The 14,984-nt window shown below is 32.7% G+C and overlaps 4 protein-coding genes across 4 annotated transcripts; 2 read left to right on the forward strand and 2 right to left on the reverse strand.

The window, feature by feature from the left end:
• Nucleotides 1-631: 631 nt before the first annotated feature.
• Nucleotides 632-4,124, forward strand: LOC105211658 (zinc finger CCHC domain-containing protein 8 homolog). Its single transcript, XM_011183201.3, has 3 exons — nucleotides 632-1,733; nucleotides 1,800-1,922; nucleotides 1,979-4,124. The coding sequence occupies exons 1-3, from the start codon at nucleotides 729-731 to the stop codon at nucleotides 2,789-2,791; spliced, it is 1,941 nt and encodes a 646-aa protein (XP_011181503.2). The 5' UTR covers nucleotides 632-728; the 3' UTR covers nucleotides 2,792-4,124.
• On the reverse strand, nucleotides 4,099-6,816 carry LOC105211657 (small integral membrane protein 14). The gene is made up of 4 exons (XM_011183198.3): nucleotides 6,544-6,816; nucleotides 4,770-4,883; nucleotides 4,643-4,688; nucleotides 4,099-4,580 (listed from the first exon to the last, which is right to left on the reverse strand). The coding sequence occupies exons 2-4, from the start codon at nucleotides 4,839-4,841 to the stop codon at nucleotides 4,357-4,359; spliced, it is 342 nt and encodes a 113-aa protein (XP_011181500.2). The 5' UTR covers nucleotides 4,842-4,883; nucleotides 6,544-6,816; the 3' UTR covers nucleotides 4,099-4,356.
• Nucleotides 6,817-6,978: 162 nt separating this feature from the next.
• Nucleotides 6,979-11,187, forward strand: LOC105211659 (tRNA-uridine aminocarboxypropyltransferase 1). The gene has a single exon (XM_054234485.1). It carries the CDS (start codon nucleotides 7,253-7,255, stop codon nucleotides 8,219-8,221), a length of 969 nt encoding a protein of 322 aa, XP_054090460.1. The 5' UTR covers nucleotides 6,979-7,252; the 3' UTR covers nucleotides 8,222-11,187.
• LOC105211660 (polyadenylate-binding protein) lies at nucleotides 10,071-14,885 on the reverse strand. The gene is made up of 3 exons (XM_011183204.3): nucleotides 14,338-14,885; nucleotides 13,327-14,254; nucleotides 10,071-12,533 (listed from the first exon to the last, which is right to left on the reverse strand). The coding sequence occupies exons 2-3, from the start codon at nucleotides 14,056-14,058 to the stop codon at nucleotides 12,309-12,311; spliced, it is 957 nt and encodes a 318-aa protein (XP_011181506.1). The 5' UTR covers nucleotides 14,059-14,254; nucleotides 14,338-14,885; the 3' UTR covers nucleotides 10,071-12,308.
• Nucleotides 14,886-14,984: the final 99 nt, after the last annotated feature.

The raw sequence follows: 14,984 nt of genomic DNA on the forward strand, positions 1-14,984 counted from the left end.
GAGTTTTGTATGATTATTACTTTTAAATTGAAACTTCTTTTGATCTAGTCGTAAAATAAAGATTGTATAATTCAAACTCTAAAATAAAGTGTTTTTGTTCTGTTTGGTAATAGGTAATAGGGAGTCGCAGCAACAACAATATAGGCGCTTTGTGCAACTGTGTCGGAGTACAAAATGTTCACTATTCACTCCTTTGCTTTAGAATCATCGTATGGTTACAAAAAGGTTTCTAATTTAGCATGTACTTTCCGATTAGCTATATTGCATTATTATTATATTATTCTAAACTATCACTAATATGTTAGCAATTTTTCTTTGAAGCGTATAAACTGAAAATTAGAACAGTTTGGACTACCAAATTAACGGCTGTTTTGAAAAATGTCCTCTGACAGGGTGTTCCAGAAGCATAAATAGAATAATTATTAATAAAATAGCAGACTCAACGAGTAAACATCAAACGCTTCAATTCCGACGTGCTTTTATTATTTTGCATAAGTCATACATAAATTATGTTGCTGTAATTATGTAATAAAATTTAATAATGCTGATTATATTGGTAAAATATTTGAAAATGTAATATGTTCAGTTTTCAACTGTTATATTTTTGCCTACAGCGTGTATTGTTCTGATTCCACTTTGTTTCTACAATTCCAGCACATTTTCATTAAAGCACGGTCAAAAGTTTACTTTCTATAAAAAGTATTTTGTGTTTTTTCTATATATTCACAATGGATAAAAATCCTGATATAATTAAATTGGATAGTGATAATGAAGATTTGGATGAACATGCACAAGAAACCGCCACAGTTGATTTAACTTCCGATACCAGTATGAATGAAAGTCTTGAGCCAAAATTGCCGGCTGCTATCACAGTAAAAGAGGCAATTGTCTGTGATGATATCGAGGAAGGTGAAGTGGAGGAAGCACAAGAAGCTGCGGAAATATGTGCACCAACAAGTAGTAAACAAACATTAGCCTTTGAAATCAAATTTTCAAATGAAAGTATTTTCAAAGAATATGGCCATAGCATATTGGACTCACTTGAAAAGGCACTTAATGTGGCTGAGGATAAACCATTCTTTGCATTTAACATTTTGAATGCTGAAAATACTGTTACTAGTATAAACGCTTATATAGCAAAACAATCAAATGTCAACCACTATGATATGGATTTAAGTGATTGTGAAGAGGCGGTGAGTATAACAGAAGTAGCACCCGAGCGCCACAAGTCAGAAAATCGTGAAGAATCACCGGATTTGGACTTGGACTCACTGTTTACAATTGATACGTCTGGCTCGAAAAAACTCGATACTCAATGTGTACCTTCATATAAGCGTAGTATTAAAGATGTTTTAAATGAAGAATCCTCAGCACGGAAACGAGAAAAACTGGAGGAAGAGGAGAATGAATGCCAAAGAGTGAGAACGACGGCGGCTTGCTTTAATTGTGGTGTAGCTGGACACTCAATACGTGAATGTCCAAAACCACGTAATAACGCGCGCATAAATCGTGCCAAAATGGCGCGCAAACAAGAGAGATATCACATTGATATTGAGCAACGCTTTGGACACTTAAGACCGGGTAAAATTAGTGACAAGCTACAGACAGCGCTTGGTTTAAAGCGTGGAGAACTGCCATTCTTTTTCTACCGTATGAGAAAACTAGGTTATCCACCTGGTTGGTTGGAGGAGGCTAGAGTGGTGAATTCAGGCATAGCTTTATTCAATTCAGATGTAAGTAAATTATTTTATTTTTTTTTTAAGTATAAATTTTAACTTTTTATTTTGATTTAATTTAAGGGAGGCGCAGTGATGGCTTCGGAGGAAGAGAATTCACAAAAAAGCGATGAGATTAAATATGACATATCCAAAATAATGGACTTCCCAGGTTTCAATGTTGATCCAGGTCCAAACTTCTACGATGTAAGTGCGACTTAGTGGAATTGTAATTTATTTTTCTTTAAATAAATTCATTTTAGGACTACAAACACCATAACGTACCACCACTGTCTCGTCATCAACGAAAAGAAGAATTTATCAGAAAATTGGGTAGCAATGTCATTAAGGGCTACAAACATAAAAGACTTAAGAGTCTGCCACAGACTACAAATGCCGTTGAGCCTAAAACCAGCATTATAGACAATGCTGACATGGAAATTGAAGATGACGTCGCTGTTGATGAAAATGTAGTGTTTACTCGTCCTCCACCCCCACCGGAACCCGCGGATGACATTAAACCACCACCACCACCGGAACCCGCGAACGACATCAAACCACCATTACCAAATGATGAAACTACCTCAGCACCGAATGAAGAATGCTCAACCGACACAAGTGAACGTACATGTTCTCCCACTTTAGACTATTTGGAGGAGCGCAAACAAAAGTTGCTAGCCGAATTGAAATCTGGTTTATGCGATGCTGACAGTTTTTCAAGTAGCGCCACCGAAGAATCAGTCACACCCGAAGCCAGCAATAATGAGGCGAAAGTAAACGAAGCATCTACACCAGCAAATACAAATGAAATTGTCTCAGCTGAACCAGTAACACCTACGACAAATGAAATGACGAAGGCCTTAGATATTATTAAGGAATCACACATGGGTACACCGGTGTTACATTTTTCACCATACGAAAAACTACCAGCTGGTGAGAATTTCAAAGTGGGTGTTAGTGATGTTATTAATTTTGAAAATCTACCTGATTCAACGGGTAAATACGATCAAATGAAGGAGGTAATTAAGAAAGTACGAAATATCGTGACCAAATTACACAACGACGATGATGACTGATAAAGGGTGTTTCTTCGAGACATTTGAAATTGCATTTTGTAAATTTTCTGAATGGTTGTGTGAACGTGCGTTTGTGGTTAATTTTAACTTAAATACATAACAATTGTATACTATAATGATCATATTATTTATTAAGAGCCAAAAGCTCTTGATTTTTCTATAAGAGAATAATATAGTACTTCATTTTACCGACAAATAATTTATGGTTTATATATTGAGTGTAATAAAGTCTATCTTTTCATGTAACTTCAAAATGATTTTATTCAAAAAACACTAAAAATAAATATTATTTTTCGTTATTAGATTTATAGTACAAATTAGGTTTCTCTGCGTTTGCGGACTTACCTCTTTCTAATAACTATTAATTTGAATTTTTTTATTTCAATGTATTTCAAATCTTTCTAATTATAAAAAAAAAAACAACTAAATTGTAAAATTCAATTCATAATATGGCACATACACATAAAATTAAAATGAAATTTATGAACTGTTGCCTACTATTGGGTACAAAAGACCAAAAATTTATTATGAAGAAAGAATGTAAATCTTAAACTCAGGCAGAACATTAATATTCACCGTTCATCGTATCAAATACACCAACACAAGTGACAAAGTACCGTTGGGTTTACATAACCGGAACGCATTCGAATTTTTATCTCTCCAAAGTCTGTCAACTTGACGGTATTTTTAAAGATTGTTTGTGGAATATTTCACCAAAAAAGGTGAAAAGTATAATTATTTTGTTGAAATATGTATATAATACGTTGATTTGAATTCTTGTAAATTTATTTATTAAAATTCTGTGCATGAATTTAACATAAGAAATATTACCAGCTATCTACATAGTGTTCATGATATACAATGCGAGAAGCAGCAGATTCATATACCATATATACATATGTGTGATTGTGGTAATATTAACATTCTTTGAATAGGTACATTTGATTTGCTAAAACTTTATAGTTCTTTTTATTATATGTAACTCATATTGAACACTTTGTGTCCAGGCAAGATACTAACACAAATCAAAGCAAACAAAATTTTGTTTTTCATATTTAAATCACTTTAATTATACACTCGCGCACTCATGTATATGTACATATATCTTATAATATACACATATTGTATATCCGTATTGATATGCGTGCAAATGTGGTCTTCATAATTTTCGTTAGAGAAATCTTATATGGAATGGTTTGCAATAGTTGCAAAAAAGAGTTTAAGCATTATTTGAATAATTACAAATATTTTGAAAATTTTATAAATATATTTTCTTCGTGTGAGCGCATGGGTAAAAATTTCCAAAATTTTATTGCACAATAATTTAGTTTATTTACTATTTCCAAATGTTTGCTTTCAAGCAGCATATTATCCATTATAAACGTCTTTTAATTAATTCAAAGCGGTTGCAATGTAAATTCGCATGATAGAAACACCATTGAGAGCAATTATTTAGAATTATACTTTGAAAGAATAGGTAGGTGGTGTTAACTTATTTGTATTGAATTACAGTTGATATACAAGCAGTTTATTTTTTGCAGTTTGCGCGAAATGAACCGTCAATATTAATTGACTGCAGGCGGTGCCGGTGGCGGCGGTGGTGGTGGCAAACCACCATTGGGATCTTGTCCCCGCGAACGGCGCTTTGTATTTGTTAATTTCATAATCGATTCCGGTCGAATCAAATACATAAGCACAGCAAAGATCATAAACATTGTAACCATAGTGAAGTTGCTGCCCTCATTCAAGTCCGTGCCAGTAGTAGTGCTCTCGCGCATGCGACCCGATACTGCAAGCAAAATAATAAATTTAATTACAATTCATTTAGCATGTCTACTATCAACTACTTACTATCGACACATTCGGTATCCGTGCAATGATTTTGACTCTGGCGTATCTAAAAGAGAAACAGATGCATTAATGAAGTGAAATGAAGTAGCAAAATTAAACTTTTTGATATAAAGCAATTTCAACTCACCATTGCCAAGAGTCGCTGCATTGCGTACTCATGCGACCAGACACACTCGCAACCATCAAATTCATCACCCATCTTTTGTGCGTCCAACAATTTGCGCTAGTATTGCTTGTTTAACTGTCGAAATGCAAAATAGAAATTAAAATAAAAAAATCTAGTGTATAATATAGAACGGCGTAAGCGTTCAAAAAACAATACGCGACGAATGAAAGAGTTGGCTTTCAAGTGTTTATCGAATTTGTCGAGGTGTCAGTTTAAAATAAAATGTATACAACTGACGTGTCCCCTACACAAGCGTTAAAAATATTATAACAATAAATTTATTGTAATGAAAGCGTACATTTAAGCACATAGACCAACGATTATGCACATAATTATTATTGAAATATTTACGTATACATGTAGAATTGAGGAGAAGCCATAAACAATAATTATATATATATATATATTTTTTTTTTAATTCTTCATACAAAATTACTATATAAAGGGGCGTTTTTTTCAATATATATGTATGCAGGTACATACATACTGTATTGTTTTAATTTTCCTTTGTATTAACTTGGTGGTTTTATCGTTAGTTAAACATTAATAACAACTTTTTGTAAAATATGTAGCTTTCGATTTTGAATCGATCGCTCTTTTTGTTGCAAAGCAAATGTAATTACGTCGCATAAAAAAACCACAAATTTTTCTTCAGACGATTCTACGGTTTACTGATAAGCCTGCTACATGCGATTTGAACAAAGTAAAACCCGAGACAATTCATCATAAATAGTAAGTAGATTGCAAAAATGTCTGTCTTAATGACAAGTTTTAATTATTACTGTTTGTACGTTGTTTATTTTTTTTTTGTAATTATTTTGCAACACTTCGCTGAATTTCTCTATATCAGCAATAGATAAGAAATGAAAGACAAACGACACAAAAAAATACAAAAATATTGAAGCTCTGATTAATTATTATTTTACAAGGAACAAATTTCTGAAGGAGTTTCTACTGTAATTCTGTATTGTTACTATTTTTTGTTGCTGAATTTTCATAACTTGTATTTCATATAAAGATTAGAACTACATAGAAACAATAATTTTAAATTTCTGTGTGGTTAATTTGTTAACCATAAAACGATTTCAATAACACAATAATATTTAAAAAACTCCTATATTTTGATTTATGGCTACACTTGATCACATAGATAACCATCACTTTGCATGACAAACAAAACAAATCAACAAAAAATAAGCCATCCAAAAGGTCACTTTCTGCAGCAAAGCCCAGAACAGTATCTAATACTTGTAACTTGAATAGCTAATAATAAAACTAATTTCAATGCGCACATTTGTATATATGTAAATATGTACTTATATTATTGCAATTTACAATTTAGTATGATACTGCATCCTTAATAAATATATGGATATTAGCAACTTGTATGCAGATTGATTAGCAACGCACTATGTACTATTTATATATAAATATGACACGGCTTGGACGGAAGCATATGTAAGTACATATGTAATTCTATACATATTATACAATTGTATGGCATTATATTTTATAGAGTTCATTGGCGTATATATTTTTCTCATGTTCCTACTAAAACAATGTATATATAATAGCATATCACACAACATTAATATAACTACATGATTCCAGTTTTGGTCACTTGATACCGCACTGCACTTTCCTCTTAACTAGCATTCGCATGCGTTGAATGCATAGCTGAATATACCTATATACATTTGTTAGTGCAGAATATACTTGCACAATTTCTTTTTACCTCTTCCAGCAACTCCAAAATAGCCCCACTATATTTCCGGATTAGCGACGTTGGTTTTCCGATTGCTCCTCTCAACTTCTGTTTCAGCAATCTAATTATATTTTCTGCAGAGTAGAATGTTATAAGCGACGATGACACGTATTAGCTCTGTACTTTCCGTTTTCCTCCACTGTTCACAATATTTTCACTTAATTTTACTCTCCAGATTTGTGAAAAAAAATAATCACAAATTTATGATGTGTGTGTCCGAAATGAGAAGCAATGGAAAACAACAAACTTGAAAATTATTTATAAAAGGGAAATAGTAAATAAGAGAAACATCGTTGAGCATTGCCAGAGCTTAATATTGTTGAAACGATAGCAAATTCAATTAATCGAAAAAAATTTTGTCTGATAAACTGAAAGGTTTAATTTTTTATCATTCTATCTACTTATTTCAAGTGAACCTGTTTTTTTCTATGCTATAAAAAATTTTAAACTGCTTTCTAAAAAGAAAAAAAATTATTTTTGTTTATAAAATTAAAAGAATTAATATCGATAATTTACATGCACACCTATTTGTGCTAAAATCCCCAAACTCAGCTGATTTCACCCAGTTAGGTGGCGCCGAAACAAGTGTTTATCTTCTTAATTGTATTGAATTAAAAACAATCGAGTTTCAGTTGAATAATATTTTGGATAAGTTGAATAACAAAACAATCTCTGTACAATGACTCACCCAGTGGACAATGTTTCGACACCGAGAAAATATCCGTTTGCCAAAATGCGCCTAGACGACACACATCAATTGGATGCCATTGAAGGACGTTTTACTTGCACACAATGCAATCGTTCACGTAAATTCTATTGTTATAACTGTTATGTGCCGGTCGGAAATGTGTGCGATTTCATACCACACGTAGAGATACCTATCGACATCGATATCATAAAGCATAAAAAGGAAATTGATGGCAAGAGCACCTCAGCGCATGCTGCAGTTTTGGCCAAGGAGCGTGTAAATGTATACGCGTATCCGAATATGCCGGATTATTCAAAAATGGATGGTGTTATACTTATATTTCCAAGTGCCAAAAGCTTAACGGTACCTCAACTCTTCAATCAACGTGTACGTTTAAAAACGGAAAATAATTATGGTTTACCGAAAGGTCATAACATAGGCACAATGTTGAGATGGCGCATAGACGAGGTTAAAGATGAACCAGAAGAGGGCGACCAACAACACAATTTTAAAGTATATACCTATGATAACCTGCCTGTAAAGCGCGCTATATTCATTGATAGCACATGGAATCAGAGTCGTGGCATTTATAAGGATGAACGCTTAAAGGGTTTACCCACCGTAGTTTTACAAAACCGTTTTTCACAATTTTGGCGACATCAGCGTGGTAGTCCACGTTGGTACCTCGCCACTGTGGAGGCAGTACATCAATTCTTGCTGGAAGTGCACGTTAATGCCTGGGGACTCAATAGGCATTATCGTGGCTTAGATAATCTCGAAATTGGTCAAGGTTTTTACGAGACTGCGCGTTTAATAGATGCGGAAGCTACAAATGAGGCACGCGATGCGCCCTATAATGGACAATATGATAATTTACTATTTTTCTTTGCCAATATGTACGACATAATACATAAATACTATGATCACAACCAACTAAAATCTTATCGCAGACCGATTTAAAATTGCATGACTTTATGTACATATTTATAAAAAAGAGGAGAATAAAAAGTAATTTCTAAACAAAAATTTTGTTATTTTTTAGTAAATTCAATTACATACAACGCTCATAATGGACAATTTTCTTCGAATTAAATTTTCAAAGCCCTGTCTCCTGGGGTGGTGTGGTGTATTTTTTGTAGTTACCAAACCTGGCTTAAACAATTTCAACAAAGTCTAGTGTTCATTTAAATCAAAAACAGTTAATTTTTTGTTAAACACTTTTTGCAAAAGCATTTTATTTATTTATTTTTATTTCTTTTTTTGTTTTTTGTTTCACTTTCAAGTAAGTATATATATATTTATATATTTTATATTTATATAGATAGTTGATGGAATTAATATGTATGAATGTGTGTATATAAGTTATTTACTTGTATATAAGACATCGTCGGATGTCACTTTCAAGCGATGCAAATCGCAATGCTGTAAATGCACAATGTCCACACTCACATTACAAAGAGTACATACAATTAGCACATGAATGGTCATAGATAAATAAATCTTGTGTATATATGTATGTAGTTATGAAATATGCAACATGCCGTATTGTATTTTGCATCGCTTGAATTATTTTTCTCCCTGTGTATATATATGTGTGTGTGTGTAGGTAATGTACGTGTGTGTCAATTTATTAAAAAAAATTTACTACTGACTGCACTGATTCATTAAATGTGTTTTGCTGCTGCGTTTTGAAATTGAATACATATTTGTTAGTTTGTTTTATTTATATTTTTTAGCAAATTGTACATTAACGGCATATTTACGCAGTGAACAGATCGACATGTAAATGTGTCGCACTTTTTTATTGACCTGCTTTTAGGCGTTCTCAATGTGAAAAAGTTGGAAAGTGTTTTTAGGAGGGTGTTGTGGGACACTGTGAAACATAACGACAAACACGAGGCTTCAATTCATTCATAATTATATGCATTAAATGCAAAGAAAACAAAATCGCTTCTCATATGGGGTCATTTGATGCGATTCCAAATTCTATGTATGTGTGTATAGATGTATAGTTTTTTTTTATTGCAAATGCATTACTTTAACACAAACGTGCTTCTTATGTGTTCTTCTGCATTATTTACCCCAGGCGTAATACTCTTAATCGCATCTTAGATGTCTTTATTCTTTGTCGATTCTCTTTTGGCTAATGTGTAAGTTTTTTTCTTCTGATATTAAAATTACAAGACGCTTTATTGTTTGCCGATATTTCATTATTTTATCACTCCCATTGTGTTGTTAATATTATTATTATTATGTTTTATTCATTTATGCTTGTATAACAGTTTGTCAATGTAAATCCCAATGTATGAATAGATATATAATAAAAAAAATCGAAATATAATAAAGTCATCATTATAGCTGCCGCAAATGTGCGTCGAGCTTAAAATTAATAAAAAAAAAAAAAACAAAATATAATAATATAAAGTATATAAGAAAAATATATAACCAATTATCTACGAGACCAATTGCTTATTTGTTACAACAATTTACTGCAATAAAAATAGAAAATCGCTCGCAAGTGATTTGCAAAAATGTTCACTTTTGAGCTCTCTTTCACGCGTGTATTTTATTTTTTGTTTAACATATAAATATGGTATAGCCGAATCATAGGGTAATGACAGCAACGACGTTTCTTGGGCATGGCAGAGGCGATTCAAGAGGAAAAAGTCTCACCCTCTCCCCAGCTGCCCATGAAGTTAAAATGTAAAAGCGTAGATTTTATTTGATTTCTTCCTATATTTTGGGGCCACCGCTGTGGTTACCGCTATGATTCAGCTAATAGGCAAGTTTGTAACATTCGATTGTTATTTATTTTTTGTTGTCTTTACTTTTCTTCTTTTTGTTTTTGTCTTTGTGTGTGTGTTTTGTTTTTTATTTGTATTTTTTGCTTTGTTGACTGTGCCAGTTTTATTTATTTAATTTTCTAAATTATTTGTTGCTTTTCTTGTTGTTTGTATTCAATTCGTTACAGTTCGGTTGTTGTTTTTTTTTTTCATAATTTATGTAAGTTACATTTGTAACAACTTGGTTGCAATAAAAAATAATTACTAGTTAAATTCATATTTATACAACACCATGTGTACAATGTTTTAATAATATTGTAATTATAGATTTTCAGGGGAAGAGGGGAGTAAAAGGGGTTTTTAATGGAAAGAATATATAGTAAATTTGCATTTTCTTAATAATACAATTTTCATGTTTTTCTTGCTGCTTTGTTTTTTTGCTTCTCATATGTATATGCATTTTACTTCACTTTTCTTTTGTTTTTGTTTTTGTTTTCCTTTACTAATTCATTAATGTCCTTTCAGTTTTTGTTTTTCTTTTTAACATATATTCTCATTTGTGTGTTTCTTTGTGTAATATCTATACATTTTGTCTACGTTAAGAACTTAAATGTTAAAATTTTTTTGGGAACATTTAGTATAATCATTTGAATCATAATTTTTTTTTCTTATTACCAGTTTTTTTGTTTTTGGGTTAATTAGAATAAAATAAATTACGGTTAGTCATATTTTTGTTTACTTGATCTGGATTTCTGTGCTTTGCGTTTGTTTTTCTCATCGCTTAATTTAATGTTTTCATGATGTTTACCTTTTTTCATTGCATTTTGTATTTTTTGTTTTTCTACATCTTTGATTATACATAATTTTTTTAGTTTTTATTATCAGTTTATATTCATTTATTTTATTTTATGCCATTATTGTTTTTCTTCGCCATTTTAATTACAGTAAATACACATTTCTTGCATTTTGAATCGATTTTACAACTAAGCTTAAAATTTGCTGCCTTTTCTTTGCATTTGGGTTTCGGTTACTCCTTTAATGTTTTTGTTTTTACGACATCTTACGTTGTTAGTACGCACTTTTCCATTTTTCTAATATTTCGATTCGGTTTTTTGTTTTTACTTTTTGCAATACAATTAAATACTCTTATACATAATATGGAATTGGGGATCATTAATATTACAAATATAATTTTTTTGTTTTTGTTTTTGCAAAGTGAGTAATTTAATATAAATGTACTTTTCATGTTTATATTAGCGTTTTTCGCGTTTCTTTTTCTCCTTCAAATTTATGAAATGTGCTTTTTTACGTTTTCAATGGTGTGTTTATTAATTTCTTGCCGATTCGTGACAAAATTCATTATACATTTTACATTTATATAAGCAAAAATGTGTTTGTGTGTGTTTGTATGAGTTGTGTATGTGTGTGTGTGTGAAATTTTGTTTGTTTGTGTACATTTAGGAGGAGGAGTGCGTGAATAATTGTAATAGTAGCTATAATAGTAATATATATATATATGCATATATAGATAGAGACATACATATGCCATTTAATTTGAAGTTAAATTTAAGTTTAATTTTAGTTGCAAATCATTGAGCTCTACTCAATGTGACATCCATAAATTCTACTGTGTAATCAACGTTAAACTGCGTTTCTATATAAAGTTTACTTTTCTTTGCATTTTTTGTAGTTGATTTCATATTTTGCTTTTGCGTGCGGAATATTTTAATTTTTTAAAAGTTAACAATAAGCAATATTTTTTTTTTTGATATTTTTTATGATTTTTTTACTAATGTAAACTTTCATTTAACATCAAAACCAAAATTAAAAAATCCCGTAATTTGCTTGAAATTTTACATCTCTACATGTACATATATGTATTTGTTTGTATGTATGTGTATTTAGTTGGTATTTTTTATAATATTCATTTTTAATTTTTTAATAATTCTTAAATATATACGATATTCGAAAAAATTTTTCAATAAAGTTGCATCGACACTCCTGCGAACGTTATAATGTACCCATATAACTGTTCAACTAACTTCCGACGATTCAACTATATTTTGTGAAGCTAATTGTTGTTGTAGCAGTGAAGCATCTTCACACTTACGCTTCATTGAAACTTGTTTCTTATACTTACCACCTCATGAGCACGAAACAAATATTCATCACTAATCCATGTTGCAATCAATATTCGGCTCATACTTCATTCTATTCTGCATCAAAGGTATTTTTTTTTACTTTTCATCCTTTATATTTTCCATTTAATAGTAGAACACTTGACCAGCCTTCTGCCGTTTACGTTCCTCGAGTTTCCGATTGATCTCCTGTTGGCGCTCGACTTTGTTCAGTGCACGTGCAACGTACAAGAACTTATTGTCCCCCAATTGCTTACCATTTAGACCAATAACAGCTGCCAGAGCCGATTGTGGACTCTCAAAAGCCACAAAACCGAAACGACGAGAACGGCCCTCCTCATCCAGCATCACCTTAAAAATAAATTTCGAATTAGTTGAAAATTGCACTGCAGGCATGATAAGCGCACAACAGCAACAGCCGTTAACCGATAAAAGTCCAACTTTTATTTGACGTGGACTTTTGAGCCAAATTGTAAAATAATCTATTTATCTATGACTGTCCATATCGAGTACATGCTTTCGGGCAAGTATTAATTTATATTTATATACTCTGTCGTTCATCCTACAGTATTTTATGAGTCTAATAACTTAATTATGACGTCGCAAATTCAATTCAATCAAATGATTTTAAACCAATCAAATATACCATATGCATGATTAACCGTTACCATTAGTTGTCAAGCCAAGGCCTAAACTGGGCGGTAAAGTAATGGGTGTTCACAAGGGTAGCAGTTGGGGTGGCACACCACAGCACAAGGCATAAACAAGGACATGCGCAACGTTGTATTGTTGCGAAGCAAACATTAAACTGAATATACCACAGTATAGGAGAATTTAGGAAAAATTGTGTAACAGAGTAACACAGATGCAGAGCAGCCCTCAGGGCAGGAGAGGTAGTAAAGAGGCATGGCATGGCATGGCATGGCATAAGATACGAAAAAACACTATATAAACATATATTTTTTTTTTAATTTGCCAATGTAATTAAACAAAAAAAAAAAAAACACTTAATAACTTTCACATTGTACAGCATGACACTTGCGCAACATTAATTTGCGTTACGCGTTTAAGTTGGCTTATTTTTCAGTTAACATAGCATTCAAATGCACCACACATTTATCAGTATGAGTTGTACGAAACTTACCCGGTGACTGGTTATGCGTCCATAAGGTTCAAACATTTCATGTAAATGTTGATCAGTGAAATCTTCACTGAGATTCTTCACATAGAGATTCCTAAATTGCGATGCCTTTTCTTGTTCACGGTCACGGCGTGGTATGAATTTTACCACTTGCACCTTCTGATTATTGCACAACATACCATCTACCTTTGAAATAGCAATACGTGCAGCTTCCTCTGAATCGAAATGCACAAAACCATAGCCGCGTGAATTACCATCCTCATCTTTGGCAACATTGCAATTTAAAATGTTACCAAACACACAAAAAGTGTCGTAGACTGCCTTGTTGTCAATGGAGCGTTCCAAATTTTTGATGTAAATTTTGCCGCTATCCGGTGAGCTCGAACTTGCGCCACTACCGCTGCCGCTACCAGGCATGCCGCTGCCATTGTTTGGCATGTGAGGCGACATTGAAGTGATGTTGCCGCTGCCCATGCCCATGGGTGCATGAGGTGCATGACGATTCATAGCCGAAGCGGCATGATGAATATTGTTGTTGGCTGTGCCGGGATGGGCACCCGGATGGGACCCATGTGCTGCCGATGGATGGTGAGCCATTGGCCCGCCAGCTTGTCCAGTAGTGGCATGGTGGTGCAATTGCGGTTGTTGCGGATGGTGTGCCGTAGCCAAAGGGTGGCCAGCGTAATGATGGTTGGGGGCAGGATTGCCGCGAAACGTCATCGAATTGACAAACATAATTGGTGGTGGTAGTGGCGGCACTGCGGGCTGCTTATGGAGCGTGGTGGCGACGATGGAGTTGTTATAAGCGTTATTGTAAGAATTGCTGCCGTAGCTAAGAATTTTGAAGTTTTTTCTTTTTTGTTGAACCACCGGCGCACGTTCAGCTACTTATATCTGTTTAAGCTATATTTTATGCACGTCTATCAATTCACTATTTGTTTATGAAATCAATATACAATAAAATAACAATTTATAATTAATATATGAAAAGCGGTAAAGTAAATGATCAGCTACCTAAAAATTTATGTGCACCGTTTGACGCCCAACAAACAGTTTTCACTTTTTTTATCCCACACACCTCTCCAACCGTGTTAACAATTTTCAATTGCTCGTAACTTGCCCGTTCGCTAGTTCGCTTCGCTTTTCGTCTTCGTTGCGTGTGCGTTTTGCAAAAAATCGTTTTTCCGCTTTGCTTTGTCTTGTTTCACTTCACTTTTCTTTGTTTGATTACTTTATTTCCTTGGCTGTTTCATGTATTTTCTTTTCTTTCGTTTTTCTCCAAATTTCACTTAATGCCTTAACACTTTTCTTTGCTCTTATTCTACCTGCATTTTTTCATTGCCTACTTATAATAGCAAATTATGATGCTGATGCTATTTTTGATAACTTTTAACAAACGCACAACAAAAATATCAGTTTGTTAAATTTGTTTAGTACAGCAAAATTACTTAGTTCTTATTTAACAAATTTATTTTGCGAAAAAACGATTTGTAGACTAGAGCCACGAACTTGCGTGCGAGCAAAGAAATTGGGCACGTATTGCAACGTAGAAAGAGGTGGCCACTCGGTTAAAATTGAGAATTAAATATTCAAAATTGTTGCCCATTAAATAATTTTTCAAATATAAATTTTTTTAAACAAATCATAAATAAGAAGCGACA

Source organism: Zeugodacus cucurbitae, chromosome 6, assembly GCF_028554725.1.
Source record: "Zeugodacus cucurbitae isolate PBARC_wt_2022May chromosome 6, idZeuCucr1.2, whole genome shotgun sequence".
Lineage (NCBI taxonomy): Eukaryota > Metazoa > Arthropoda > Insecta > Diptera > Tephritidae > Zeugodacus > Zeugodacus cucurbitae.

Excerpts from the sequence above, each read along its gene's own strand:
- LOC105211659 (XM_054234485.1), top strand. The coding sequence starts at position 7,253 with ATGACTCACCCAGTGGACAATGTTTCGACACCGAGAAAATATCCGTTT.
- LOC105211660 (XM_011183204.3), bottom strand. The coding sequence starts at position 14,058 with ATGTTTGTCAATTCGATGACGTTTCGCGGCAATCCTGCCCCCAACCAT. Across the intron at positions 12,534-13,326 it reads GACGCATAACCAGTCACCGG|GTGATGCTGGATGAGGAGGG; the intron begins GTAAGTTTCGTA and ends TTTATTTTTAAG.
- LOC105211657 (XM_011183198.3), bottom strand. The coding sequence starts at position 4,841 with ATGGGTGATGAATTTGATGGTTGCGAGTGTGTCTGGTCGCATGAGTAC. Across the intron at positions 4,689-4,769 it reads TGCAGCGACTCTTGGCAATG|ATACGCCAGAGTCAAAATCA; the intron begins GTGAGTTGAAAT and ends TTTCTCTTTTAG. Across the intron at positions 4,581-4,642 it reads GGATACCGAATGTGTCGATA|TATCGGGTCGCATGCGCGAG; the intron begins GTAAGTAGTTGA and ends TTTTGCTTGCAG.
- LOC105211658 (XM_011183201.3), top strand. The coding sequence starts at position 729 with ATGGATAAAAATCCTGATATAATTAAATTGGATAGTGATAATGAAGAT. Across the intron at positions 1,734-1,799 it reads TAGCTTTATTCAATTCAGAT|GGAGGCGCAGTGATGGCTTC; the intron begins GTAAGTAAATTA and ends ATTTAATTTAAG. Across the intron at positions 1,923-1,978 it reads CAGGTCCAAACTTCTACGAT|GACTACAAACACCATAACGT; the intron begins GTAAGTGCGACT and ends AATTCATTTTAG.